The 26526-nt window shown below is 43.3% G+C and overlaps 1 protein-coding gene across 2 annotated transcripts; it reads right to left on the reverse strand.

Moving 5' to 3' along the window:
- UGP2 (UDP-glucose pyrophosphorylase 2) lies at window positions 1-26526 on the reverse strand. 2 transcript variants are annotated; one of them, XM_075413341.1, is made up of 10 exons: window positions 26454-26526; window positions 20074-20201; window positions 19404-19511; window positions 6864-7049; window positions 5222-5355; window positions 4397-4694; window positions 3123-3320; window positions 2693-2935; window positions 2122-2226; window positions 1-1113 (listed from the first exon to the last, which is right to left on the reverse strand). In XM_075413341.1, the coding sequence occupies exons 2-10, from the start codon at window positions 20185-20187 to the stop codon at window positions 1006-1008; spliced, it is 1494 nt and encodes a 497-aa protein (XP_075269456.1). In that variant the 5' UTR covers window positions 20188-20201; window positions 26454-26526; the 3' UTR covers window positions 1-1005. The 2 variants fall into 2 exon arrangements, with proteins under 2 accessions (XP_075269456.1, XP_075269455.1); XM_075413340.1 differs by lacking the exon at window positions 26454-26526 and adding an exon at window positions 25793-26054.

The raw sequence follows: 26526 nt of genomic DNA on the forward strand, positions 1-26526 counted from the left end.
TTGTTTTTAAAGACCAACTTCTTTAATGATACATACCAGTGTTATACTAAGCTTATAAAATAAAGTTGTCTGCATGTAAATACAAGAGAAACATTAAGAAATCAATAGTGATCAGGACAGGGATTCCAATTCCTGTACAAATTCAGAAAGTACTCAAGAGAAGATAAATTAACGTACATGGCTGTGACAATATGAACATGGGTGCAGTCAACATGATCCATTTACTGAAAAGAAGAGGGCAGATCAAGGACTGAGATATTAACAGGAGATCCAGTCCTAAATGGGATGTGAAAAAGCAAACACCACACATGGATACTGAGGCATTTTTCTCAAGTATTAGATTCTTTGGGTGAGTTTGGAACAGCAACGCTTCCCCGTCTCACAATACAGAAATGGAGGTACGGACACCCTGACCCCAGTATCCCGATGCACAGCTGGGATAGGACATCCCACGGGTAGCTTGCGGGGGTGAAGAGGGCTATATAGGGTGGGAGAGCTGTGAGCACACGAAATACAGAGTTTTGAACAGCCCATTTAGCAGTAGTGAAACTTTTGGTTTTCAACTGTGCCTGCCACTTATACTCCATAAAAAGTCATATGAGTAGCTTACAGTGTTGTCCCACGCGTATTGCTTCACAGCTTTTTTTCTGCAGTTACAAGCAATTCAAAACTACTAAATGCTAGAGGCGAGCCTCTTAACTTCTTATCAAAGAAGATCTGTCCATCTTACCACAAGACAAACAGTATTGCACTTCAAGGTTATATTAACTGAGTTACAGAACCTCTTTAAGGACTGAAGCATTACGTACGCACATCCACGGCGCTATGTGTCTGCTTAAAAAGATAAGCAAGAGAAATCAATTTTAAATTAATACTGCAGGGTACTGTGAAGATGACAAAGCATAGGCCCTCTGTGTACTGATCGTTCTAATGCTTAAAACGTTCCCCCCTTACGAGGCCGGCTTAGCACAGCGGTCTGTAGTCCCACCGTGCCCTTTCACTGACTCAGTGGTCCAGGATCCGAAGATTGCCAGATACGATTTTGTTCTCTAGCAGAGCTCCAGCCGGGATGTCAATTCTGTCGCCATGATTTGCAATGATGATAACTGTTCCCTGGATTTACGGAAAAGAAAACCAGTACTTAGAAACCTTATAGTACCTGTTGACTCAGAATAAGGAAGAGTGGTGGCGTCTGGCAGACCAGTTGGGTGTCAGCTGTAACACAGCCGCATCCTGGATGCATTCAGACTGAATTATTGCTGCATAGACTTTTTTTTTTCCTTGCCTCCACAATAGAAGTTTTAAACAAGCAATACTGGAAACGCTGTAATTACCAGCATGCTAGGTATCAGCTTACAGGCAGAGCTGATGCCTTCTTTGAAGATACGCGCTTGCTGTAAGCACTCTTATCATGTCTGCTTGCTTTTAGGTGGAAAAACATTACCCACATCAGTAGGTCACGGCACCGCTCACCATTAAAGCTGTAAGGCAAATAACACAGAAGGAGCTGGGAACAGCCACATGTGTGTGAGCGTGCAGTCTGGTAACAGCCCACACCCGTTCCAGTGCTAGTTGTTGCAGCCCCACCTGGCACCAGTCTGTGTCAGCAGCTAAACTGGCCTAGACTGTCACAGGACCATGACAATGTTCTGCTAGGATGGGCCAGATCCTGAGGAAGAATTTGAGAGAGAAACTAACTTGCTCGGCTTCAGTGTTTACTGATGAATCAGGAGCCCCACGCTGATGAGAAGGGGCCTGTGGCTGTAAAGCCAGCCTGGGAGATGAGGTGGTACCTGGCTTGTCGAGCTAAAGGACAAAGATGTAAGCGCTGTTTTGACCACAGACTCATGAGGTCTGTGGTGTTTTCAAGATTCATAGACAAACCTCAACTCCCACTGGGACTATACCAAGAAGCAGCTATCCCTGCTGCAAGGTCACAACTTGCGCTCATTCATAAGGGTCACTGTTCAGCCTTGGCCTCCGCAGCCCTCGGGCCAGGTACTCAGTTCCTAGGAGTGCTTCCACAGACTGTGCGTGAGGGCGCTGACTTAGGCAGGATCAATTACCAAGGAGCAGAGATCAGTCACGTTTATTGCAGGAGCGCCCCAATTACCCACTCACCTTTAAAGAAACATTCTTCCCAAATGTAACGTCACCTGAAACCGTGAGATGATCCAGCTCCAGCATATCTGGAATACTTTCAAACCTCCGCAAGTAATCTTGAACCTTTTGGAGAGAGAGAAAACAATAGAGGCAGCTTTAAATCCATCTGTGGATTAAGACGAGTGTGAGCTTCCTGAAAACTCCTTTTGGGGATCTTTCTGGAATCCACATCTGACAAACATAAGAGCTCTGAAAGCAACGTGGTGGTGTCATTTCTGTCCGCGGCGACTCTCAGAAGCAGTGAGGGCAGTATCCCACCAAAGCTGGGCGAGCTCTGGAGAGCGCACACAACCCAATTCACCCTTCCGTTTCCTCAGCTGGCAGGGTGAAGGAGCACCCAGCAGCCGCATGTGTGCATAATGTCATATGAGCGGTTTGTATTCTAAAGGCCTAACAGTTCTTTACAAAGAGCAAAAGGGAATGCCCAGACGGGCAGAGATGGATAAAGGAAATGTCACTTTTAATTTATTGCTATAGACTGCATTTTTATTCAAATAGACAAAAACAAAGTATAATTATAGGAGTTTACCTTTGTGAAAGAACTTCCCAGTTTGACAAGCGGCACTGTTGGAAATTCACGCTTCTCGCTCATCGTTAAAGATCCAGCATTAAGGCTGTACAAATTAGACATCACAAGCAAGAGATCTGACGTGGTCTTAACAGGCAGAAAACGACTACGAGGTACATTTATTCCCAGAGAGTTTTCAAAACTCTTAATAGCAGCACCAACTGCAGTCTCCAACTGGATAACGTTCAAGCCTCCATCCAGAGTCTGGAAGAGAAAACTCACATAAACACAACCAGCAGGTAACGGCACTCAAAACTAGAGGCGCGCGTCAGTCAGAGCTCTGCCTTTACCGACAGACTGGCTCCTTTTGGAAGGCAGCAGTCCGTTCAGTTACCTAGAAACCAACAGTTCTTTAGAGTATGTTTCCTCTAAAATCTTCCTAGCTGATTACCTTTGGGTTAACGATGATCTCCATGTCAATAGCGTTTTTCTCTTGCAGCCTTTTAATGGCAGACAGAGCAATCCACAAATTGTTGGTATTAAATATTTTGAATTTTGACACAGACTTGAATTCATCTACGTGTGCTCTTGGGACCTGAGCAATCTCCACCAGCCTCAGCTTGTTTTCGTATTGTGTCAGCGTGCCACCCTGCAAGGGTCAAAGAAGACATTTTAAGTCCTGTTCGTGAGATGCCAGAGAAACCCTCCCCTCACCCCAAACAGACGCACTGTTTTCTTGGCATTTAAAGTTCAACCTCAGTGAAAACATGTTGCATGTGTTCAGCTACCAGGTTACTAATTATAGAGCATGTTTAAAGTACAGTCAGAACTGTCAAATGATCATGTTTCAGCACTCCAAGACAGTTAATTCTTTTAATGGAAGTTGTTGAGAATCTTTTGCAAGGGATGCTGTTGTCAAAAAATCACCTTCAGCAGTACTTCGCTCGATTACAGAGCAAGATCTAAATTACATCTAGTAGTTCTGTATTTGTGGCACGCACTGGAGAAACAAGTGGTACCTTCAGGAACCTGAACTGTATTCTTACAGTGCATTTCTGTGGTTTTATAGGACTAAGCCAGAGCTGTCTTAATATCTAACGAATACAGAGAAAATTGCATTTCCTCCCCATCCTCATATTTAAAGTAGAGTCCAAGTGCAGTTACGTGACAAACTGCCACACGCTAGATACATTTGATACATGCCATAAACATCTGACAGTTGTCAGGCCTGGGCCCTGTACAAAGCCAAGCAGCCAGGGCAGGAGCAGACTGGCAGCCGTGCCAAGCTGAGTGTGCGATGCACACCTTGACAGCTGCAGAAGCAGCCAAGGCAGTTTTCAGTCAGCAGAGCTACAACTGCTGCATCCCACCCCTCAGTGCTCTGCTTTTACCATCCCCAAGCTTCTGCCCCGCGTGACAGTTTGGAGAAGGCTGTGACCCGCACCCTGCAGCAATCACATGCATTTTCAGCGCTCGGTCAAGTCCAGGCTGTCCTTGTCTGCTGTTGCCCAGAACCTAGATCCAATTTGTTCCATGAATTAGAACTTCATAAACTTGCTGATTTTGTGCCTCTCAAATTAGATCACAGCTGATGTGTTAAATGCCCGAAATAGCTGTCAGAAGATTTCATGTATGTCTGAATTCATGCGTACGGAAGAGACGAGGCTGAGATTTTCACCAACACGCCAGGCATTCAGACAGGCTCGCACAACGGTTTCTCTTTACCTTCACATCCGCCCTGGTTTTGTTTGTGACTTCCATGACAAATTCACAGCGTTTTCCATTGGGTGGGTTCATCAGGTGATTAAGAATGTAAAGGTCCACAGTGGCACCCAAGTTATCTATATTGGATACAAAAATATATTCCTTCCCCTCTCCGATCAGGGTATCCAGCAGACCCGAGTTATAGAAACTGGCGTAGATGTCTCCATGGCCCGGAGGATACCAGCACTCTGTGTTCTCTCCTGAGTAAGACACATCCTTGGCTATCGGCAGCAGTGTTTCCTTGTTAATTCTAGGATACCTGGGAAGACAATGGGTTTTGTTAAGTTCTCACCAACATCAGACAAGCGTAAAGAAAAACAAAATACAACAGTAAAGGTGCAACTACATGGGCTTTTTCCTACACCTTTTGAAGCTCTGCTTTCTAGGTTAGTGGAAGTACTCCGAATTGAAAGACCCATCCAAATATGGACTATCACTGAGAAGCTGCAGAACACAATCTCTCATTCAAGAACTTAAAGCCACCGCTAAAAGCAAACGCAGGCATCAAGTGGCCACCATCCAGTACACCATTATTCAGACATTTCTTAGAAACTGTGTCATCCCGTCCCGTCCTATTCCACCCCCCCCAATTTTAATACATTGCCTTTGACTCTGCTTAACACCCTGACATTTCAGTCTTTCAGAGGCCCAAAACAGAGACTGAACATGGGTACAGAAGACACTAATGCTACCTCAGCATCTCAAACTAACAACCCACACCATTTGGAATATGGAGAAATGCAAGCTAGTTTTGACTTTCACCCCAGGTGAAGTTTTTTTTCATACCTGCTTTGATTAAAAGTATATATCTTCACACGGCTGTGACTGTACTTCTGCAAGATTTTCTTTGTGTCGTCATCAGTGTTGAAGGAATTCATGAGAACAAGAGGAACATCAGTGTTGTAGGATTTGTTTAAATGCTGACATAGGAAAGAAATGGTAAATTCAGCATGTATTATTAGCTTTAACTCAGCATGTATTATTAGCCTTAACTCTGACACCTAAGATTTTGGGAGAAAGAAATTACTAGATAAAACAGACTAGAAACTATAAATGCATGAGATAAAATAGAGAAATGCTTATGCTAACGGAGTGGATAATAAATAATGTAAAGGAAAACAAATCCTTGTAAGTAGTAAAGATAAGGCCCACATTAATTAATATATAATTAATCTTTGTTTTTAAGTCCACATTGAGGTTCCAAATTCAAAAAGCACGACACCACAAAATGATTATTTCAAATTTTAGGCTACTGTTGATTACAAAAGCCAAGTTTTTCCCCAAATTACTAAAGTCTGTCAGAGTAAGGTTTCAAAACCTTACACACACTACACAGTAAGCACTTTTGAGCCTTTTTGGCGTGCTGTGAGACGGACAACAGTATCATGAGCACATCATGAAATGTCACAATGTTAATTATTTGGACAACTGTAAAGTGGAGCCGAAATACACAAGAGCATTTTCACATGGACAGCAAAAGCAAAAATCGGAAAACATGACAGCGTTCCATCAACAATAGAGTGTGCAGAAAAAAAAAAAAAAAAGATACTTCAGTGAGTTCAAAGCTTTGTGTATCAGATTGCCCTCATCTGCTGGGGAATGTCTGGGATCATTAACCTCTGGTGGCGTCGGAGACTTCTGCAATAGCCCTTTTGAGAAGTGCCCACAACACCAAAGGATTAGGACTGCATTAGTTGGCTATAAATTTAAGTCTGGTATACAACTGTCTAACATACATGAGAGAGTCACTCCAAACAAACACCACACTGAGGCAAAAAATTGTTGGAGCTCCAGAAACTATGCAACAGGCACACCCAATTTCCTACTCTAATTAAACTATCTTAATTATCTGCTGCAAGAGGAATATTCTTCATTAAAAACATAAGCTGAAATGTCCTCTCAACACCAACAGCTGTTATTTTCTTTTACTTTTCTTTCTTCAGAGGAAAATGCCAGAAATCACTTCCAGCATGAGAGTTCTAATTCAACAAGGAACTCGGAGCTGCTGTGAAGAGCTTTGTTCTAATGCACATAAAAAAGGCTTTTAAAAAGCTAAGCTTAAGACTTGCACCTGGAGGAGTCGGAAACAAGCCCATGAGTTAGCCACGCCAGGCCAGCTCTACAGTTGGATTGTTTGTATTTCTGGACACAACCATCCCCGGCCGGGCTGGCGTGCACATGTTGAGTTACGCTTGTGCTAACAAGCATGGAGGGGACAGAGTGCAATCCCCGATTGCTCTGTCCCTTTCATGCCTATTCTTTCCAAAGCAATTCTCCACTTCACCACTAGAACTGTGACCAGCCCTCATTTCCCTCTCCTCTTCCTTCTGGCAAACCTGCACTGTGATCTGTCTTAAAGGGTCATACAGGAGAAGCTCAGTGTGTCTTGCTTTCTCCAACATAGAAAGAAAAGCCCATGAAGAGTTACCTCAATCTGCTGCACTGTCAGATCCAAGAAGGTATTCTCGTTCCGCACTCCAATAAGACTTTTGGGGCCTTTACAACCCATGCTTGTGCCCAAGCCGCCATTGAGTTTCACGACCACCAGCTTGTTCAAGACAGAAGCAATGTTATCGGGCAGTCCTCTGGCCTTTATCTTCTCATAGGGCTGGATCTGTAAAAACAAACAAACAAAAAAACCCCAATCAGATATTTGGAAGGAAACTGCTTTCTCCTAAAAACCTTCAAAACTTAAAATTTGGCAATAACACCCACTTTTATTTATATGATTTATGACATTAAAGAACATTTGCAAAATGAGTCTACCATAACCTGACTTGTTACAATACAAACTTGATTTGCTACTACAATAACCTCTTCTCTTGAAAAGTTCTGTGACTTGGTGACACCAGTCATAACCAGCTTCATCCAAATGAAAAAATGTCTCTGTCTGCTCTTCCAGGTAAAGGGAAACTTACTCAATAGTAAGGACGAAGTCAGGCCAGTTATGCCACTTATCATCTTCCTCTTGCCTTGCAGGAGAAAAGGGGGTCTCCTTGTGAGCCATCTAACTCACTTCCCCCTGTGAACAAGCACTTGCCCAGCTTCGGCCAGACCACAATTTAAGGACACAGGCCCCACATGCAGGACATAAAACTCTCCTTCCCTGAGCAGCTTAAACTCATTTTTTTTTTTTGATACTTTGCAGTGAGGTTGTCAGAGACAACATTCTTGGCAAAAGGTTGGTTCTTTGAGTCAGTCTAAACCAATTTTTATCCTAGCCACAAGTCCAATATCATAATTAGTCTCTCCCAATAGCAAGCTACAAAGTAGAAGAGAGTTCCTAGTTCTTATCCTTCTATTTTCAGGATGTGTTCATCCAGGTCCCATTAAAACTTGAAGAAAGTCTTCTACCTTGCTGACAGCTATATCCTACAGGTTTAAAAACACAGTATGGGCCAGATTTGGGGCTAGTGATGGAGAGCAAAATCAGGCTTGTAATGACAGTGTGCTTTGCATTAGGCATTGCTTGTCCCCTAATCCAAAGCACCTAAGTCAAAGAAACAAAGGTAACAATGCAATGATAAGTATCATGCCAAAACTGTTAGAGCAAAATCAATACAATTATCCTTTAGCCTGCCCTTCTCGAGATTTTCTTTTGAAGAAAAGTCTTAGTGTTTCAATGCTGTGTGTATTCTAGCAGCAAGAAAATTATTTTAGTTCCGATAAGGGGTGTGTAAGATCCACAGCTGATTTCCAAAAACAAATACATACAGAGCAGTTTTCAGAACTGTGTTTGCTTTGGGCAAGTCAGGCTGCGGTGCAAATGGAAATTCACATTGCACTGGAACAAGTCATATTTCTTACTCAGATGTGTAGGGGTAGAGAGGAGAGTTTGTGCAATTCCAGCATTCCAGTACACCACAGGCAGCAGATCAGAGCAGATCCCTCACATTAGGGAAATTCTGCCTCACGCGGGATCTGGAAACCTTATGGTATACAATTAAAGATAAGATCACTCCACAAGTTACAGCATAATGACTAACTAAGCCCTCATGACTCAAACAGTGGAAACTGGCCCAGGAGGAACATCTCGGTGCAACTGCTTAAACTCATTCCATTTAGAAAAATTTCCCAATGCGTACGATACGTACTAAAAAAAAAAAAAAAACAACAAGCGATTAACCTAACTTGAAAGCCCTACTTTCTCACTAAAATATTTATAGCTAATATGAAAACATTAAATATAAGAATAGCACGAGATTCTTTGTTGAAACACTCTAGCTGTTGAACATTAAAAATATATGTCAATGTTGTGACTTAATTTTTGGCTCAGTGGGCAGTGTTACTGGGGAACAAGACAAATTTCAATAATTTTTTGATATGTACCCATCAAAACAAAGATATGCAACTAAAATGATGAGGCTTGATGAGTAGGCCTAGTAATTACTTTCTTTTAATGCAATTTTTTAAAGCTACACTCTGCAAAAATGCCAGGAACTTTGCTGCTTGTTTCTAGCAGGTCGAGGGAGTACAGATACCCCCAGACTATACTGTTCCCAGGAGAAGAGGTGACATCCAGACTCACTTGTAACTCTACACTAAGATTTAACCAACACACTAAAGACAGAAGTATTTCCATCTACATGCTCTTAACAAAGGTCTTGCGTTCCTGCCTACCAAGTAAGTTCAGACTTAACTGTACTTCTTCATGCTTTAAAAGCAGTAGATGTTCCCTATGCCAAAAAATCCTGAGACAGTATATGCAGGTAGGAGGCTTTAGGAGTAATGTGCTGAGTATCCTAAGTGTAAAGTTATTGTCGCATTCACAACAAATACAATGTAGCTTGTAAGAGTAAGAATGAAAAGGAAAATATTCTGTATTTAAGCTACCACTTTCCAGCTAAGTCACAGTCACAGACATGGTAGTTAAACACTTTTTATTTCACTCTTTCACAGCAGGCTAGAAGGTAAACGTGGAGTTATCATGGCTCAGGCAGCAAGCAGTAACACAATCACTGCTGCAGTCATCTGCTAATACTAAGTTCTCCTTAGAGAAAGAAATTAACTGATTAAACAAAGCACGTGATGTTGGCATGCCATTTCCCATTTAAGGTGCAGAGAATGCTAGCCATAGAAACGACGAGCCATTTTAATCATTGACAAGTACACAGAGTTGTCAGTAAAATCCGCACGGATCAATAAAGGACAAGGGAGTGGAAATTTGCCAGCCAAGACTTGAATGCTAAGCTTTGGACACCCAGAACTTTGAACCCTGGAAATTTACCTACATCACCACAATTTGATTCACACATCCAAGAGAGAGTTTCCAAACAAGATTTTGGGGGATCCCAGCATTTTGACAGACAGTGCCTCAGTTTCGACTTTGTGTCATAAGATTATGAAATAAAACACAACACTTAGACAATAGTGCATTACTCAACTGACCCACACAAAAAGTATACCAAATCAAAATGGTTGCTCTGGTTTTCTGCTACCTTGAACTGAGAATTATAAACAGTGTCCTTCCTTGTTAACTAGCTGGTTAAAAACAGCTCTCCAAGATCCCTTCATTAAAAAGGCTGACAGCTTTAAATGTGTGGCTTAACTGATAACTTCACAACTCGTTATGAATAATTTATGCAAATTCCTACTATAGACCAAATACGTTACTGAAAGGCTTCTTAGTTGGACCGCTTTGCTAGGGAAGCAATACAGTAGGGTCTTCTCATTCCAGCTTTCTCATGTGAGGGTGTGACAGCATTCATTTTAGGAAAAAAGGTTCTTTATCTAGCAGTATCAAGAAGTTAAACAACTGTTCAAGTCACAAACACGTCTTCGCAATTAGTCACACAACGCCCAGAGATAACAGGATTGCGCCATATATTACTCCAAGAAACACAGGCAAGGTATGAAATAGTGTCATCAGAAGGGAAACATTAATCCTTTTTTGCTTTGCTTTGTTTTCTTCTCTCCATGGCCTCCCTCAGATTTGCTGGTTACAATCTCTGGCCAACTGCAGCCACTCTGCCTTTTCTACCCCAAACCCTGGCACAGCTTCCTGCCTCCAGGTCATAAATTCTGCTCAATTGCATCATCTGAGGATGACAGAAGGTTGAAATAAGAAAGGAAAGAGACAACTGAGGTTGATAAGAGGGAGGAAGGTAGAAGATAAAGTGACAGCTAGAAATGAATGGAGTCCCAGGGCAGAGGGGCAAGAGACCCTAAAGCAGACCTGAAGTAACAGGAAATAAAATGCCAAGCAAACCGTCAGTACAGAACTCTATTATGGGGCTCGGGCATGAGACTTTGCAGAAGATAACAGTGATGCCTACTAACATAAATGTAAAACTAGTACCTCTTACAAAAACATTCCTCTCTGCATTTTAAATTTAACAGCAGCATTTTGGAAGCATCTTCACAGTCCTATTTCGGCAAAGGTACAAAAAATGCGCAACTCGGGATACGCAAAATTGGGAGCAGCCAAATGTGGCTCCAGAGCAGTTCAGGTGCGAGACGTGGGATAAAAGCCCCATCAGGGTGCAGCCCAAACGCCTGACCTCCCTGGAAGGGAACAGCCTGGCAGCAGCTCCCAGGAGCACTGTCGTGGGATCCGGCACTACACCCGGGTCTGCCCCGTGCCACCACAAGCTCCTCCTGCAGCACCTGCCCTTAGGTCTCTCTGAGGTAAGGCTCTTAAGAGATTTATTTTTTATTTGGGTTTGTGCCTATAAAGTTGTGAGCTCAGCATCCTAGGAGATTTACAAAATGAGTTTGTTCGGGTGTTAAGGCAGCAATCTGTTGTTGTGCCTCTTTTTAATGCAGAAGATTCATTCATAAAGTCCAAACAACCCACAAAATATTTTTTAAAGGTTTAATGGCATTCAGACTTTTGGTAAATAAATAGCAACATCTGCACTCATAGGAGTTGTAATGTTACATGGGGAAGGTGTCAAAGATCTTGAAACAAACCAGTAACTGTTGATTCGCTTATTTTTGAAGTTACATGTTCTCCACATCAAAGATGCACAACACACGGGCCTTGATGTTTCCTGTTCCTTAAAGGGGTCAAGAGGGAATAGAATCAGGACCAACCTAGCAATGGCTACACTATTTCTACAGGGCTTGTATTTTTCATTCCTTCCCACCAGAAGTGGTGGAAGAGGACGACTGGAAAAGTCAAATCACCAACAGCAGCCTAATAAGGCAGGCTAGCTGTAAGGTGAGAAATTTGACCTATCCCCCTGTGCGGTCTGAAGAAAATACCCCCCCCAGCTCTCCTCCATTCAGCGATGGCAGGGATCTACACTTCTCTAGATACTCTCCAATACTGTTCTTCCTCCTCTGCAAGTGAAGTTTGTTCTCAATGGCCCTGAGCTGTGTTCGTGTCATCCAAAGTTTACCAAGCTACTAATACTTGTCACTTGCATCTATGCTGGTTTCCAGCATAATTCTGTCACATGCATAAACAACTGTCAAAAGAATACCAGGATGAGAAGGTTACTACCTTGGGGCAGCCATAGGCATCTAGACAAACATGGTGTTGAAGCCACTTCCTACATACTCACATCTATTGATCTCAAAAAGGACCATTTCAGATTGCCCACACAAGCACTTTATGTTACAGAGGAACACTACAGCCCTTCATCAGAAAACTTATGGCTGGCAATAGAGTTATTCAGCTAAATTAAGACAGGGAAAGCTTTCAAGTCTGCAGAGTTGTTTTATTTATAACTTCACTGAGAAGCACATTTCTTCCAGGAACTGAGATGCAGAGAACTAGGAGACTAATACTTAGCAAGAAAAAGAAAACCAACAAAATACATATGTACACAGCTTATCACATACGCATGTGTTTTGTGTACGCACACAGGCATACTCTTTGCATAGAGAAGGCTCCATTGAAAATATTAAGAGATGACAGTAAATAAGGACTAGAAAAGTCAGCTGCTTTGCGTATGAGGAAGTGGGGACACAGATTACACATACAGTACCTTTCCTCAGTTGGACCAAAAGGCCAGATTATGAAGTCTACTCAAAGGGAAGCTTGTGTGGCAATCTTCACGATAAACAAATCCAAACTTTATCACTCATGTAACTGTGCCTCAAGGGATTGCCAATCAGCTACAGCTGACCTGAAAATATCACAAAACACTGCAGGTTTATGTAGCTTGTCACCAGTAAAACCCCAAGCTCCTGCATGGCATGCCCTCCATAAAACTGAAGCAACTGACCTAAGCAAAACACTGCACAAAGACAGCAGCAACAACAGCTCTAGCAATTAGTTATCAGCAACCACAAAGCTCTGCAACCACAGAGGCACACGCTAGACGGGTCTTGCATCAGCGATGCCTTGGCATCCCCAGCTGTCCCTGTTCACGCAACAGAGCACATCAGCACGACTGAAGTAACACACACCAAAGCTAGGGCAGCAGCACTGGCGCTATCTATCAGAAAGTCATCTTAATAAAACAGCATCCACTGCACTTCGTGTGTGAAGACTTCAGCGCTCCCTAACAGGAGCATGTGGCAAATAAGACGACTTCATCTGTTCCCACAGATCACCGCCTCAGGCAGTCCAGAGCACGGTGGCTGCTGCATTGGCATTACACTGCCACGCGCACTCGCTGCCACGTTTTCTGAGGCTATTGGGAATGAACCAGGTGCGAGGGAGAGAATGTGGAGGTCATGGAGGCCAGTAACGCCTGGATCAAAAACACAGTTTCGGGGTGAGCTGTAGCAACAGGTTTGCATGTCGGATCTGGCCAGCTGCTCATTGCAGATCCAGAAGACAGAAGAAGTCAAAGGAACCTTTAACAGAACGGGACTTTTTTCACGTCAGATTTATTGCTAAGTGGAAGCTAGGGAAGGATGGAGACAGGAAGGATACAAAGAATTGCACTATTCCAGTTCCAACTGGAAACCGCACCATTTACACCCGTCGTGCCAAGCTCTCACAAAGAGAGTTCAGACCTTATGCATTACCGTACAACACCTCTGGCAATGCCAAAACAAGAATAACAGAGGCACATTCTATAAGCTTAAGGTAAAATGATTTTAATGCAGGAGAACAAAATCCTTTGCATCTCATGCATCCCTTTCCTTCCTTTTACCCTTCCTTTCCATCAAGAAGACGACTACATACAAGAAAATCCTTTAGCAATCTTCTAGATGCTATGCAAGGATCTTTGATATAAGCAGGTTTGCAGAATGTTAATGTGCAAAAATCAAACAGAAGTGGAGCTTTTTGATCTAGTGCAATCCCTCTCTTATTCCAAATGCATATCCGTTTAGGAATACCATCTGTTCATAGTTAGTTTATTCTATCCACAGTTCATTTATTCTGCTGTATTTTCAAAAGGAAACATGCAGAATAAATGAGAGAGGCAGGACATGGATACAGCATTTCAGTGTTTCAGGATGCATCTGAACAAACTATAGAAGGTAAAAGATCCTGAAGGTTACCAGCATGGATTTGTCAGAAAGGCAGGGACAGCTGATGCAGCACAAGGGGTCATGAGTGTAGGAACTGACAGCAGATATCCAATTCCAAGTGCACACCGAGAAGAATTAAGACACACACGCCTCCATTCTCTCAGTTCTTATCTAAAGAGACTGTTGCCCAAACTGCTAAGCTCTTTTTCACTCTGTAACTACACTGACTCTTACGATCCCTGTACCCACAGATCCTTACCTCCCAAAGGTCAACACCGAAATTAGTTACTCAAGGGTCAGGGTAGCTACATGCTGTCAGTATAAGATTGCTCCCCCAAAAAACCACACAGTGCTGCCATTTCACAGAGGACACATAGGAATGTCTTTCCAAAGCTCCTAGAACTTTCAGGAGCAGAAGTGTGCAAAAAGCAGAATCCCACTGTGTTTTGCCAACAGCAGAGATTGTGTTCAGGCTGGGCAGACATGCTTAAAAATGACTGTTCTTCTCATTAACAAAGAGATAATAAACATTGGTTTTAATGTACTGAAGGTACATCAGGAAGCTTAACAAACAATTCACCAACAACAGGATCAAGAGCAATTTACGCTTGGTGCTGGGCACAGTTAAGGAGAGAAATGTGACTAGATCCTCACTCCCTGCCATCGCTTTCCATCCACTTTAAGGTCAATGCCACTCCATATAAGACTGCAAATGGATTTAAAACATCTAGGTATGAGCTTTAGCCGGGTGGGTTGCGCGTCACACCCACAATGTTCAGACGCTGTCTGAAGAGCCAAAAAAATTATTTCACCTTTCAAGTCTCACTACGTTCTTCTTGCATCACTCACAACAGAGCTCTCCAAAAATAAGAAAGTCTACCACTCAGTTCAGGGCCAGACTGTCTCAAAATCATTTGCTCTTGCTAAAGTGCCAACTACCATTTTATGCCTTCCCTATCACGTCTGAAACTAGCTTATGCAAAAAGCTCAGAGTAAAATCCTGATGAAGTTAACGGTGCCATCCAGGCCCTCCATCAAGGATTTAGTTCACTGGATGTTGCATCAGCTACAACACAAGATTTATAATTCAGCCTCACTAAATATTTCAGTTTCTTTTGGCATAGACATTGGAAATGACAACTTGGCAGTGAGGCCCTGGATCTTCAAGGGTCTTTAATTCAGAGAATAGCAAACGTCAAGAACTCAAATTCAAGGAGGATCCTTGCAGTACCAGAACTACTAGATGCCAGTGCTATCATCTAGCAGTTCCAGTCATGTGCAGCCACTAATATGCAGAACTACCTCATCACCTACGAGCATACACACAAGCATAAGAAGTGCTTCACAGCAATAAAAATCAATTCTTGCTCTAAGGGTTTGGAACAGTGGCCTTTGATGGGGAAATACTTCAGCAACAAAAACAGGCAGGAATGGCATCGCTTACAGATGCATGACTACAGTGTTACTCATTTGAGACATGTCTCAAAACCGTGGTTTGGGATTGTTCTAAGATGACATATCTAGCTTCTTTTGGTTTTGCAGACAATGTCACAGAAGCGATTTTCAGAACAGTTTGCATGAGGCAACATTGGGATTTTGACTAACAGATTTCAGAAGCATACTCCTACTGCAAGGAGGTTTGGAAGAGTTTGCCAGAGACAGACAAAATGAGCATCGAGGCTGTCATCACGGGTAGACTGGAAAGGAATACATCCATATTAGTCAAAATGTACTTACGGAACAACAAGGAAATATTTACTCAGCACCAAGGGAACCCTTTACAACCTTCTTCAAGAGTTGAGGATTAGGAAGATATCTTGCTTTTGAGGAAGAGCATGACATTATTTATTTGCCTTCATGATATAGTTCATTGATATGACAGCTTGAGCCGTAGACAAGAATCCAACCAGTAGGGGAAAAAAACCTCTAATACACAAGCTGCTTTCACACTCACACTGCTTCGGATGCTCTCTCTGCACCCTAGATGAGATTTTGCATCGCTATTCTGAGGTTAATTTGATGACTGCGGTTCCCGCGGAGGCCTCCCAGCAGGACTTTGTGATTGCTTCCAACTTTAACAAGCAGATCACTGCAATCTACATCAACAGGATTAAATTACACTTGCCATGTCCACATTCTTTACCTTGTCTCCTTGTTAACCAGCACTCACACACTAAGCATACTTTCTTCTCTGAAGACTGTAACAGTAATGGGTCCTAACTATGCCAACTACCATTGTAAGCTTTTGGACATACAGAAGCAAAGCATCTGGAAGGAAAAAAAACAAGCCAGAGATTTACCAATATCGTGTGAAATGCGTTCAATTTTCTGTTATTGCTGTCTTGAGCTTACAATTTACTCGCCCATCGGTATTAGTTGTTACACTGAAAACATGGAGGTCAGAGATGAAATCTCCCATTGCAGAGAAAAACAGAGGAATATTACAAGACAATCACGTCTGTTTCAATTTACTGATGGGAGCCTTTACTTGTCAATAGACACTTCCGAAAGAAAACTAAGAAAAAATTCAAAGAACAAATACAATGGGTAACACATTAGATGACCCGTGGAAGTCTGATAAGAAATTCTGCTCCTCCATAGCACAGTCCCATGGCATTGGGCAAAAGCCCGAAAAACCTGTACCACCTAACCTGAAACTCAGAAGTGACTTACGTAAAACAGAAAATTAAAAGACAAAGCCTATAAATGCAATATACTATTCATTAACTTTAAGCTGCTTCGGGAAAAAAAAACAAACCCACAACCAACTTTGGCACATCTTTTGGGTGCCTTAATTTCTTTATATACATATATAAACACACACGTGTATATGTCTGTATGTATATATACATGCACATACATACCAAAACACATACTCTGAGCTCTACTAGGTATTAGCTGAAGATTACATGTGCCAGAATTCTCAAATGCTTTGGACTGATCAAGCAGCAAACCAATTCTCCAAAACAATCCCAGGCAAGTGAATTAACACTGGGGAGAGCAGGCCATTGCATTCTAGGCCATGATACTTGTAGTGAGAGATTCTCAAAAGCAGCTGAGCACCCCATCACTGTCACCATCACCTCATAAAGCAAGGTCATCTGGACGGACAATTACAAACCACCTGCAAGACTACCAACCAACTTTCCAAACGAGCCTCGCCTGCACCATCCTCTGTGCTGTTCTAACAAGACCAGGAGCAGAGGACACTATGAGTTTTTATAGCTAGGAAAAAACTCAGCTAGAGCTGAACAAAAGCACTCAAGAGAAAAGCTGCATATATTCACAGATGGATACCGGTCCCAAAGAACTCAATACTGCAACCTTTACTCTGAAGCTCTTCTAAAATAATCACTATTTACCCCTTCTACAAGCTCCTACTGTTCTTACCTATACTAGTTACACTGATATTTCTGGAATTCTGATCTTGAGTAAATCAATTTTTATCTAATAATTCCACAATTCATACCCTCCCAACAAAGAATAATTGAGAAGTTGCACTGCGGGTCACCTAAAAAATGTTTCACGTAAGACACCTTTCACTTTCCACAGTATATCCCTCTACATGACTGACATATTTAAAAGGTGGTGGAGGCAGGACAACTACAAGCAGGGTTTGAGGTTGGCAGGAAAATGGAACTCTTATGGCCAGCAAAAAAAGAAAAGAATACTCAAGAAAGTTAAGTTTGCTGTCAGTTTTTAAGAGCACTCAACCTGCCTCCTGTCAGATCAGGAAGTCTCTAATTATCACCTGATCCAAGGAATCCTAAAGCAAGAGATACTTATTATGAAGGAGGGATGGAAGGCCATTTGTTTGCAGGTATTTTTCCCTAGCTTTCTTCTGTGACATTTATGAAGTATGATTATTTGATTTGGCTAGCAAAGCAAAATGTCCTCCAAGATCATGCATGCATCTCACCTGAGCCAAAGTGACAATTTTGCATGAGTCTTACTGGTTGGGTTTTCCTTTCTGTTCAAAAGTTGCTACATAGCTAAGGGACAGAGATGGGGCAGTGCAGGCCATAAGGAAGAAGAGAGATACTCTTTCTAATCTTGCCCTCCTTTCAGCCCTCTGACCTTAAGTTAGACCTCTAACTTCTTTTTTTAAACAGCTTGCCTTGTGTGGGAATCTCCCATCACTCTGTTTCAGTATCTTATCGTAACGCTCCTGTCTGACATTTTCTCCCAATGTCCTACCCAGTAATTTTCAGCCCTTTACAGAAGTTGAAAGTTTTCCACTGAAGGTGTGCAAAACTTTAAAATAGACAATAGCACTCCCTTGTCACAAAGCAGCCCGTTCAATCGCATCAAATTGCTGTCATTTAATCCCAGGCCTCATCTTGATACGGAGAACAGTTTATTCCTTTCATTGTTGTAATTACCTTTTTACATATTTGAAAGACTTATCACTCCTCAGAGTCTCACCCCCTCTAGACAAAAAGCAACCTTCTTTTCTTCAGCCTTCCTTGTAAGTCACGTTATCTAGAACTCCAGTTTCTCACTTTGGCCTCTTTAGTCACGGTGCGTTTTTCTCCCCAAAGTAACACTTCATTCAGTGTTACAGAACAGAAGAGAGAGACATCACATGTTTTTGAAGTTAAAAGAAAACACTCAACCTTGGAAAAACCCTAGACTTGCTCTAAAAGCACCATTCTTCAACGCTTTAGAGAGCGGCACTGCATCTGTTCTGGAAGTAACTGGACAGCCTGCCTTTCAGTTGGAAACAGAGCCTCGATTGAAATCGCCACAGAGAGGCTAAGAGAAACCTCAGATGTGCGAGGACACAGAACTCCCACAATATGCCAAGATCACTACACCAGGAAAAGCAAAAATTCGTAGCACAACTATACCATTAGTTAATGCAAGAGTCAAAAGACAGCCTAGGGCCACAGATGAATCAATAAAATGAGGTTAGGCTTAATAGGAAGCATTTATTTCAGTACTAAACAGAGCTGAAAAAAATATTTAGTGCTTTTTCAGCAGCAGCTCAAGTGGCAGGTTGTAAGTTATAACAACATAGCTGACATTAGAAAATTACACTCAAAAAACCCCACAGTCAACTACTTGTTTCAGATTCTTCACTTTTACTGAGCTGCTGCAGATTACAGAAGTTGCTAAATGAGCTATATAACCCAGCCCACCTGCCATATGTCCCTTCCAAATTATTTAGCATAACGGATTGCTGGACACAGTCTCATCTGAGATGCATAACCTTCTTTCATGGGCAAGAGGGAAAGGGGAACACCAAGGGCCCTACCTACTTCCCGTCTACCACAAGTTACCATTTCCTCCAGAGAAAGCACCAAACGGTAAGATGGCATCTGTCCCATTTTTTTTTCTCCGCTCAAAGAACAGCTAACAAATAGAACACCAAAGAACTTGACACATATGTTCAGCAGGACCTGATGCTCAGGAACACATACAACATATGTCAATAAATAATTATTTTTCAGTTAGAACCTAAAGTGCTGTCCTACCTGATTTTACAGAACCACGGCAGTTGTACCCATTCTATGGGCGACTACATCATTTGCTAGAAGTAGCAATTATCAGTTCTATGTTCCTTACAGACTGCCAGTTCATTCCAACTTACAGAATCTTCTGGAGGTCTCTGAATCTTCCCCCAGTCCACAGATGGTCCCTTTTCTTGTAGGAATCTATGAAAGAGCTTCTTAAATCCTTCCAGGTCCTTTTTAGTGTGCTACAACAAAGAAATGCATTAGTTAATGCTGGTATTTAATGCACACCTATTCAATCACAGAAGCATTTCTATGAAACTGATGTACAATCTATTCATAAGAGTAATTTTATCAGCACTGAAGTAGAGACATGCTAAAATTTAAGTAAAATTCTAAAAGGTACCACAAGCTCATTTCCACTAAAACTCAAGGTACAAAACCATCTTGGATACCTAAAAGACAAGTTTTTAGTCAAAACCATAACCATTAGACTTTGGCCCAATCTTTAGGATAACAGCTTTACCCTCCCTGTCTTTAATCCATTAAAGATTACACAGAACCTTTAATAACTAAAGATGATTAAACACTTAACACTCTCACCCAGTTTATATGGAACTGAAAGTCTCTTACTGACATTGTACCGAGGCTGTTCTTCCACATAAGATTAGAGCACATCCTAAAAATAAGGATCATGGCATTGTGTCACTTGTCTCCCTCTATAAAATTTGCCTAAGTTTCCTGCATCTAATCTCTCATGCTTTGACTTGCGTCAAAAGCATGAGAGCGTGACATCACGCTCCTTACCTGTAGCTCATTTGAAGGTGCAGTCGAAAGTATTTTATCAAGTTCTACTTTCATTGAATACTCCAGTTCTTGTCGAATGGCTTCCTGAAACTGTGAAGTGCCAGCTTGAGACATTGCTTTGCTGAAATCTTAAATAAAAATAAAAACACAGGTTAAAGGAAAAATAAGAAAACTAGCTTATTTAGACTACAAATAGCCTTCAATTTTCTTTTAAAAATTAATAAACTCATATAACCTAGTCTCATTTTATTACTGTGCTAGCACTCCAGCAATCTAGTTTTTGTTCTTAGTAACTTGGAGAGCAGACCTTAAACTGGGGCCACAGAACATCAACCCTTCTCTTAAAACTCAATAAAGTCTCAAAAGGCCAATGACCCATCTCCAGAGATGTCGGAAAATCCACAGCAGTACACTTTCTTGCTAGACAGCCAAAGAATTCACATCCTACCACATCAACACACTTTAGCAAGCAACAGCACGAAAAAGCTTTTAACTAAAAAATTCCTTTATGTAGAGCATCTTGATCGAGGGTATCCTTCTGTTCACAGAAGCAAATAAAAACATATGCTTTAATTATTTATACAGTGCACTTTCACACGATCTTAATTTTGTTCCAGTAAATATTCCCTGACTTTATCTTATGACTATTTTCACACTACAGCATGCATTTCAGTTACTAAGCAACCTAGAAAATTTGTCTATCTGTCACTTCAGCATTTGTTTTGCTTTTGAAAGTGATAAGCTCCATAAATGTGAAAAAAAGTAAATACACAAATGTTCCGTATTGTGAAGTCCACATCACAGAAAGAAATGGGAGATAACATGACTTTATTTTCCAACAGAAAGCATTTGAAGCGAGTGCGTTCTCAAAAGACATTCTGAGTATGTTCTCTAAAGACCTCAGTTACTTCAGTTTCTGCCAAATCCCTTGAGTAATCACTTCTCTGTAACTCACAGAGTGATGTATTGCCAAATATAGCTGGATTTTAGAAACACCCTGAATACTAGTGCAAAAAGGGACGGAAGGAAACTTCGCAAGTGAACAGTGATACTGCCAGAAAACACTGCTAGAAGATGAACCTGTGTTTAAAGTTTACTTATTTAGAACATGCATTAAGAGGCTATTCTATTCAGAATGTCTAAGAAAGCCAGAGGCAGTTCATTTTAATACAGTATTCATTTTATTTTTTTAAGCAAAGTATTCCACAGCCTCAGACTCAGTGACAGTATCTAATCCTTGCTTTGAAGCCCACAGAAGCCATTTTCCTGACTGCACTGTTTTGCAGGTAGGGGAGGGAAAAAAGAAAAAAAACAGACAAGTGCTGCAGCGCACATACTGTGTGTGGTGCAACACAGGGGAAACGCCAGCTCAAGATGAACAGTACAAGGCACAATAGGTTCTTTTTTAAATCAAATGCTTCATTTAGTAGTAAAAACAGGTAACGGTTGAAAGCTTGTTACGCATATCTTTCCAGGTCAAATATGTAAAAACACGAACAGCTCTTCATTAGGAAGCAGTTTCTCCTACAGAAAACCGAGGAGGTCTATACCACCTTAATACTTTCATACCAAACTGGTACAAGTACTGCCTTTTCATTCACACATTTTGGGTTGATGTGTACCAAAACAGCATTTAAACTTCCAGAGAAACAACTGCTAGGAGATACTTTCATACATTTGTAATCCTCCCTGCAACATGTTGTAATATAGGACTGATGTTACAGCAACAACAGTGGCCATTTCTCACAGTTCATCAGGCTGTAAAGCATCTGAACCTCCCAATGTGATGCAATGCATCTCAGAAGAAACTCTGCAAATGCCAAGCATTCAACAGAGACCGTCATCCGTGCTGTTAAACGCACTGAGGCTAAGCAAGGCAGAGCCAGCTAGCAAGTTTGCTCAGGCTGCCATGTAAGTAGGAAAATCTTGTTCGCTCATATTAGCCAAAAGACATGTATCTATCTACCAGATAAAAGCATTCAGAGATTAAGTAACATCACAAACAAATCAAAAGAAAAAGGCATCAAAGAAGTAAATGCATGATAATGTCCTAGGGTTTGGGAGTTTTTTTACAATATTACAAATTCTCCATAACTTAATGAGCAAATGCTAAACACATTTGATCATCTACACCTTCGCAAAGAAGAAAAGCAAACCTATCACTTTTTCCAAACACCAAGTGTCAAGCACGCAGACCAGCCAGCTAGATGGGACATTCCTTACCAAAACCCAGACCGCCAAAGCTACCAGTGCTGTCAGCTGCACCCTTCACGGGCAACAGAGAATATTTAGGCTTTACAATGACCATTTAACAACTACTGCAACCACTCGGTCTCACCCAGCTTCAACAGGACAGGGCATGGTTGCTTGGTGAGAGCATTATTATTGTTCTTATTTGGGGGAAAGAGAGAGGAAGGACATGGCTGGAGTCCATAAAAACATGTGTTTGCCCTGCAGGAAAAGTATCTATTCTGCATACGTGAGAGGTTGAATACTGTAACTAAGCAGCCAAGAGAAACGGCAGCTCAAAGCTTTTCTGCTTTTAATGTGCCACTGCAAGGCAGAGGCTTTTAAGCATTTATTTTGAAGAGATGCCCACCAGGATTTAGACCGTAGGGGCATCTATGGCACTCTAAAGACTCCCCAAAGCAAGACCACAACCGCAGCATCGGTGCATCCGCTCCAAGCAAATGAACGCGGCACTAGTTGTTCCCACGTTGCTGCCCCTTAGAGTTTTGGGGAAGAAGCTAGTATTTATGCCCCAGCGTGCCTACCACCAGCAGAAACACAACTGCAGTCCTTTAACATGAGCTACTGTTAAATTTAACAGCCCAGGTGAAGGTCTACTTCCCTTTTCACCCTAGCAGCAATGAGGATGTAGAAAGGCCCGTGCAATTGCATATCTGAAAGCAGTTATTTCCTACAGGCAAGCACAATTTCCGAAGGCTATAATGAAAAGTAGTTACTGCGCCTCTAAAAATCAGATGGGAGGCAGGGGTGCTGGATAACTGCAGGAAGAGACTTCCAAAGGTACATGTGGCCTTAAACTCCCAGATTATTTTTCAGAAAAAATGCCTCTTCCAAGCTATTTCGCAACCAATGCCTCAGATTTCAGCCTAAGCCCACTTTCATGGGATCATACTCTTGACCACTCATCTGAAGGAAGAAAAGGGTGGGATGAGGCAGTGGAAGACTCTCGGGGGACTGGCCCACGCAGGAAATTAGCACAGAACAGAAGAGCATGACTAAATAGTTGAGGCTTCAGAAAACACTGGGCTTTGCAAAAATGACCACCCAGGATATCTTATTTCAATGGCTTCAGTAGAAAGTGCTTCCTCAAGCAGCAGAGAAAGGAGAGCTCTTAATCGAGTTCGTGGTAGTCTCTGACGCGTGGAGAGTTTCACTCAAACCCTCCTGCCCCCACTGTTATTTCTAGCACACTTCTGTGCTCTGCTCTCACTGCTAACCTGCCCCCTGCCCTCACAGCATGAACTACAGCATATGGCAATGTGTTTGCAGGTTTATGATACGTAACTTTATAACTAACATATGAAAAAACAACATAGCATAAATCAGACCAAGCTAATGAATAAAAGGAGGTCTTCATACACTATCAGAAGCAAAGGGATAGATGTCCTCAGGAAAACTGCACAAGAACAGAACAGTGGTGACCCCTTACACCAGGGGTTTGCATGCATTTCCTTTCTGCCATCCCTCCTCTTATTCTACATTAAAAGCGGAGAATGTGTTAGGATTGATTAGTTCTGTTCATTAATTCACTCAGAAGAGAAACTCACTGCCTTGGTACTCTGTATACAAGAGCCCATTACAGGAGGGAGTAATGGGACAAGTGAAGCAAGAAGTCCCTTCTCTCATGAAAAAATCTGGAATCTTTTGGGCTGAGGGCTATGAATTGTAATTACTTTTGCAATCCAAGTAAGTATACAGAAAGACCTACAGCAGAAAATTTAGGTCTCCTTGGAGCCAAACTACTTACATAAAAATCAAGAAAGGGTGGTCAGTAAGTTGAAACAAGCAGTTGAACTTTAAATGCTCTATCCTTGAACTCTGTGCCGAGGGTACAGAGCGAATGCCTTAACTTCCACCAACTCTGCTGAAAAGTTCAAGGCAATTTTTATCCCGGAGGAGGATAAAAAGCTCTTTAAATACCCACACTATAATGCACAATGCTAATAAATACTATTTCGTTTGATTTTTTTAGAACTGAACACACCCACTCAGCCTTTACGAACATTTTTCTTTTCCTACTACTAGAGGCAAAATTTGTCAACGTACGTTGGACTGAAGCATACATGAAGTGAAACCTACACACTCGCTCTCTCCTTAACAGATGAGCACATCAGCCTGAGCTAACTCAGAATTTTGCCACCTCAGGAGCTGTTCTTGCCAGCTGCGTGCACCAAGAGTATAGGTGTTATGGTCATACACAGCTGGATTTCTCAGTCTAGCAGCTGATCCTCATGCTAAAAGTATCACTTGACGTTGGCAACATGTTTTAGTACTATTGGTTCGATAAAAGTACTTAAATGATGGATACTTTTTTTAAAAGCTTTTAGGATTGTCAAATCCTTGGTGACAGTGTAAAACCTGGTTATGAACTTTACATAGGTTTATCCGGCTTTCAGTTTCATAAATAATATCACTTGCCTGCAAGATGGCTACCCTTAGCATTAGGCTGAAATAAGCCAATTCCATCTAAAAAGATCAATTCAGAACATATTTTTGTAATGTATTTCACAGCAAGAAGGGGCTTCTCCTGGTAGCTTTCAGAGCGGCCGGTTGAGCAACACGGCCACAACGCTTCCCCGCCTTGGGCTCTCTGCGTTTTGCCCAGGTGCCACGGGACATTTGCAGACAGTTTACACAGCGAGCATTGCACAGTCCTGCACACCCACCGGTGAGCGACAGCGATTCCCCAAGGCCTGCCAAGGCTCTCGGTCGCCTGCAACTTCCAAATTCGTGCAGCAAAAGACCTACTCGTGTTCTTTCTATGGGCAGCGTTAAGTTTGTTGACAGGCCTGCGCGGATTTTGATCAAGGAAACCTGCGGGCACGGATTTCGTTACAAAACGCACACACGCGCCACTAGGAATACCGGAAAGGAGGAAAAGAAAACTGCCACAGCAATGCACCAAAGTCATTTTTCTTCCCAAAATGACCTCTTGTGGGCTGGTTCCCTGTTTTGCAATAGAGGAATCTGAAACTCAGACCACGTACGCACGCGGAGAGCAGAAGGAGAGCGCCGGAGCCTGTCGGGATCAGAAAACGCCAAAATACACTCAAGCCTCTGGAGAGAAAAAAAAGCAGCGCAGACGCCTGCTCTCGGCGCTGTTTCTCCCCCAACTTTACCAGACCTCTTGGCGAAGGAGGGAAGCTCTGCACTCGGTCAGGTCCCCCCGCCTGCCCGGTGGCCGTGGCCGGGAGCCCCGCACGGCGCGGGAGAGCCACGCAGCCGCCGAGGCGAGCGAAAACCGAGCGGAGCAGAACCGGCGGCGGCTCCGCTGCCGGGGAGCGGGGAACGCTCGGAGGGAGGAGCCCTCGGCACACCGCAGCTCGGCCGCCGGCCGCCCGCGCTCCGCCGGGCTGCGGAGGGGGAACAAGGGAAAAATAAAATAATAACAATAATAATAAAAAAGAGCAGAGATCTACGTATACAGCTGAAGAGTCAAGAAAAAAAATAGCAAGACACGCCAGCTTACCTTTCGCAAAGGACGACATTTTCGCTCTTTAACAAAATAAATACTTTGCTCTATAAACACAGACCGAACTGGGGTCTGGGGGGCGGGTGGGGGTTTGCCCCGAGGCCGGAGGGCAGGCTGGCTGGCTGCCTCCCGCGGATCCTGCCCGCCGGCGCCCGCGACGCGGGAGAGACGGCGGCCGCAGCCCCGCCGGGAACAGCCCGCCCGCCCGCCGCGCTGGCCCCTCAGCCGAGCAGTCCCTCCCGGGCCGGCGGGCGGGAGGCGAACCCCGAGGAATTTAAATTTCATCAATGGAAGAGGCGGACCCGCCGCGCCCCGGGTTTCGCCACCCCCAATCCTCCCCTCCTCTCCCCTCCCCTCCCCGCCGGGCCGGGCCGGGCCGGGCTGCACCGCCCGCCTCCCCGGGGCTCCCCGCTCGGCTCCTCCCCACTCCCGGAGGGGACAGGCCGGGACGGGACGGTGCGGCGCAGCCACCCCCCGCTCCGCGTGCCCCGCGCGGCCGTTAGGCCCGAGGGCGGCCCCGCCTCTCCCTCAGGCGGCGGGGGGGCCGCGACGGGGGCCGCAAGGGGCTTCTCCGCCGCCGCCCCCTCACGCCGCGCCGGGGAGTGGACGGGGGCGGGGGGGGGGGGGGGGGGGCGCGCGGCGGTCCCGCCGTACCCACCTCGTCGCTGCCGGCACCGCGAGGGGCGGGGAGGGGCGGGGCGGCGGCGCGGAGGCCCGCGTGCCGCGCGCGC

The sequence above is a fragment of the Opisthocomus hoazin genome, chromosome 2, assembly GCF_030867145.1.
Source record: "Opisthocomus hoazin isolate bOpiHoa1 chromosome 2, bOpiHoa1.hap1, whole genome shotgun sequence".
NCBI classification, from domain to species: Eukaryota; Metazoa; Chordata; class Aves; order Opisthocomiformes; family Opisthocomidae; genus Opisthocomus; species Opisthocomus hoazin.

Bases quoted from the DNA above. Each gene is read 5' to 3' on its own strand.
- UGP2 (XM_075413340.1), bottom strand. The intron at 4,695-5,221 runs GTATGAAAAAAA...TTGTCTTCCCAG, and splicing joins TATACTTTTAATCAAAGCAG to GTATCCTAGAATTAACAAGG. The intron at 2,936-3,122 runs GTAATCAGCTAG...TTTCTCTTCCAG, and splicing joins AGATCATCGTTAACCCAAAG to ACTCTGGATGGAGGCTTGAA.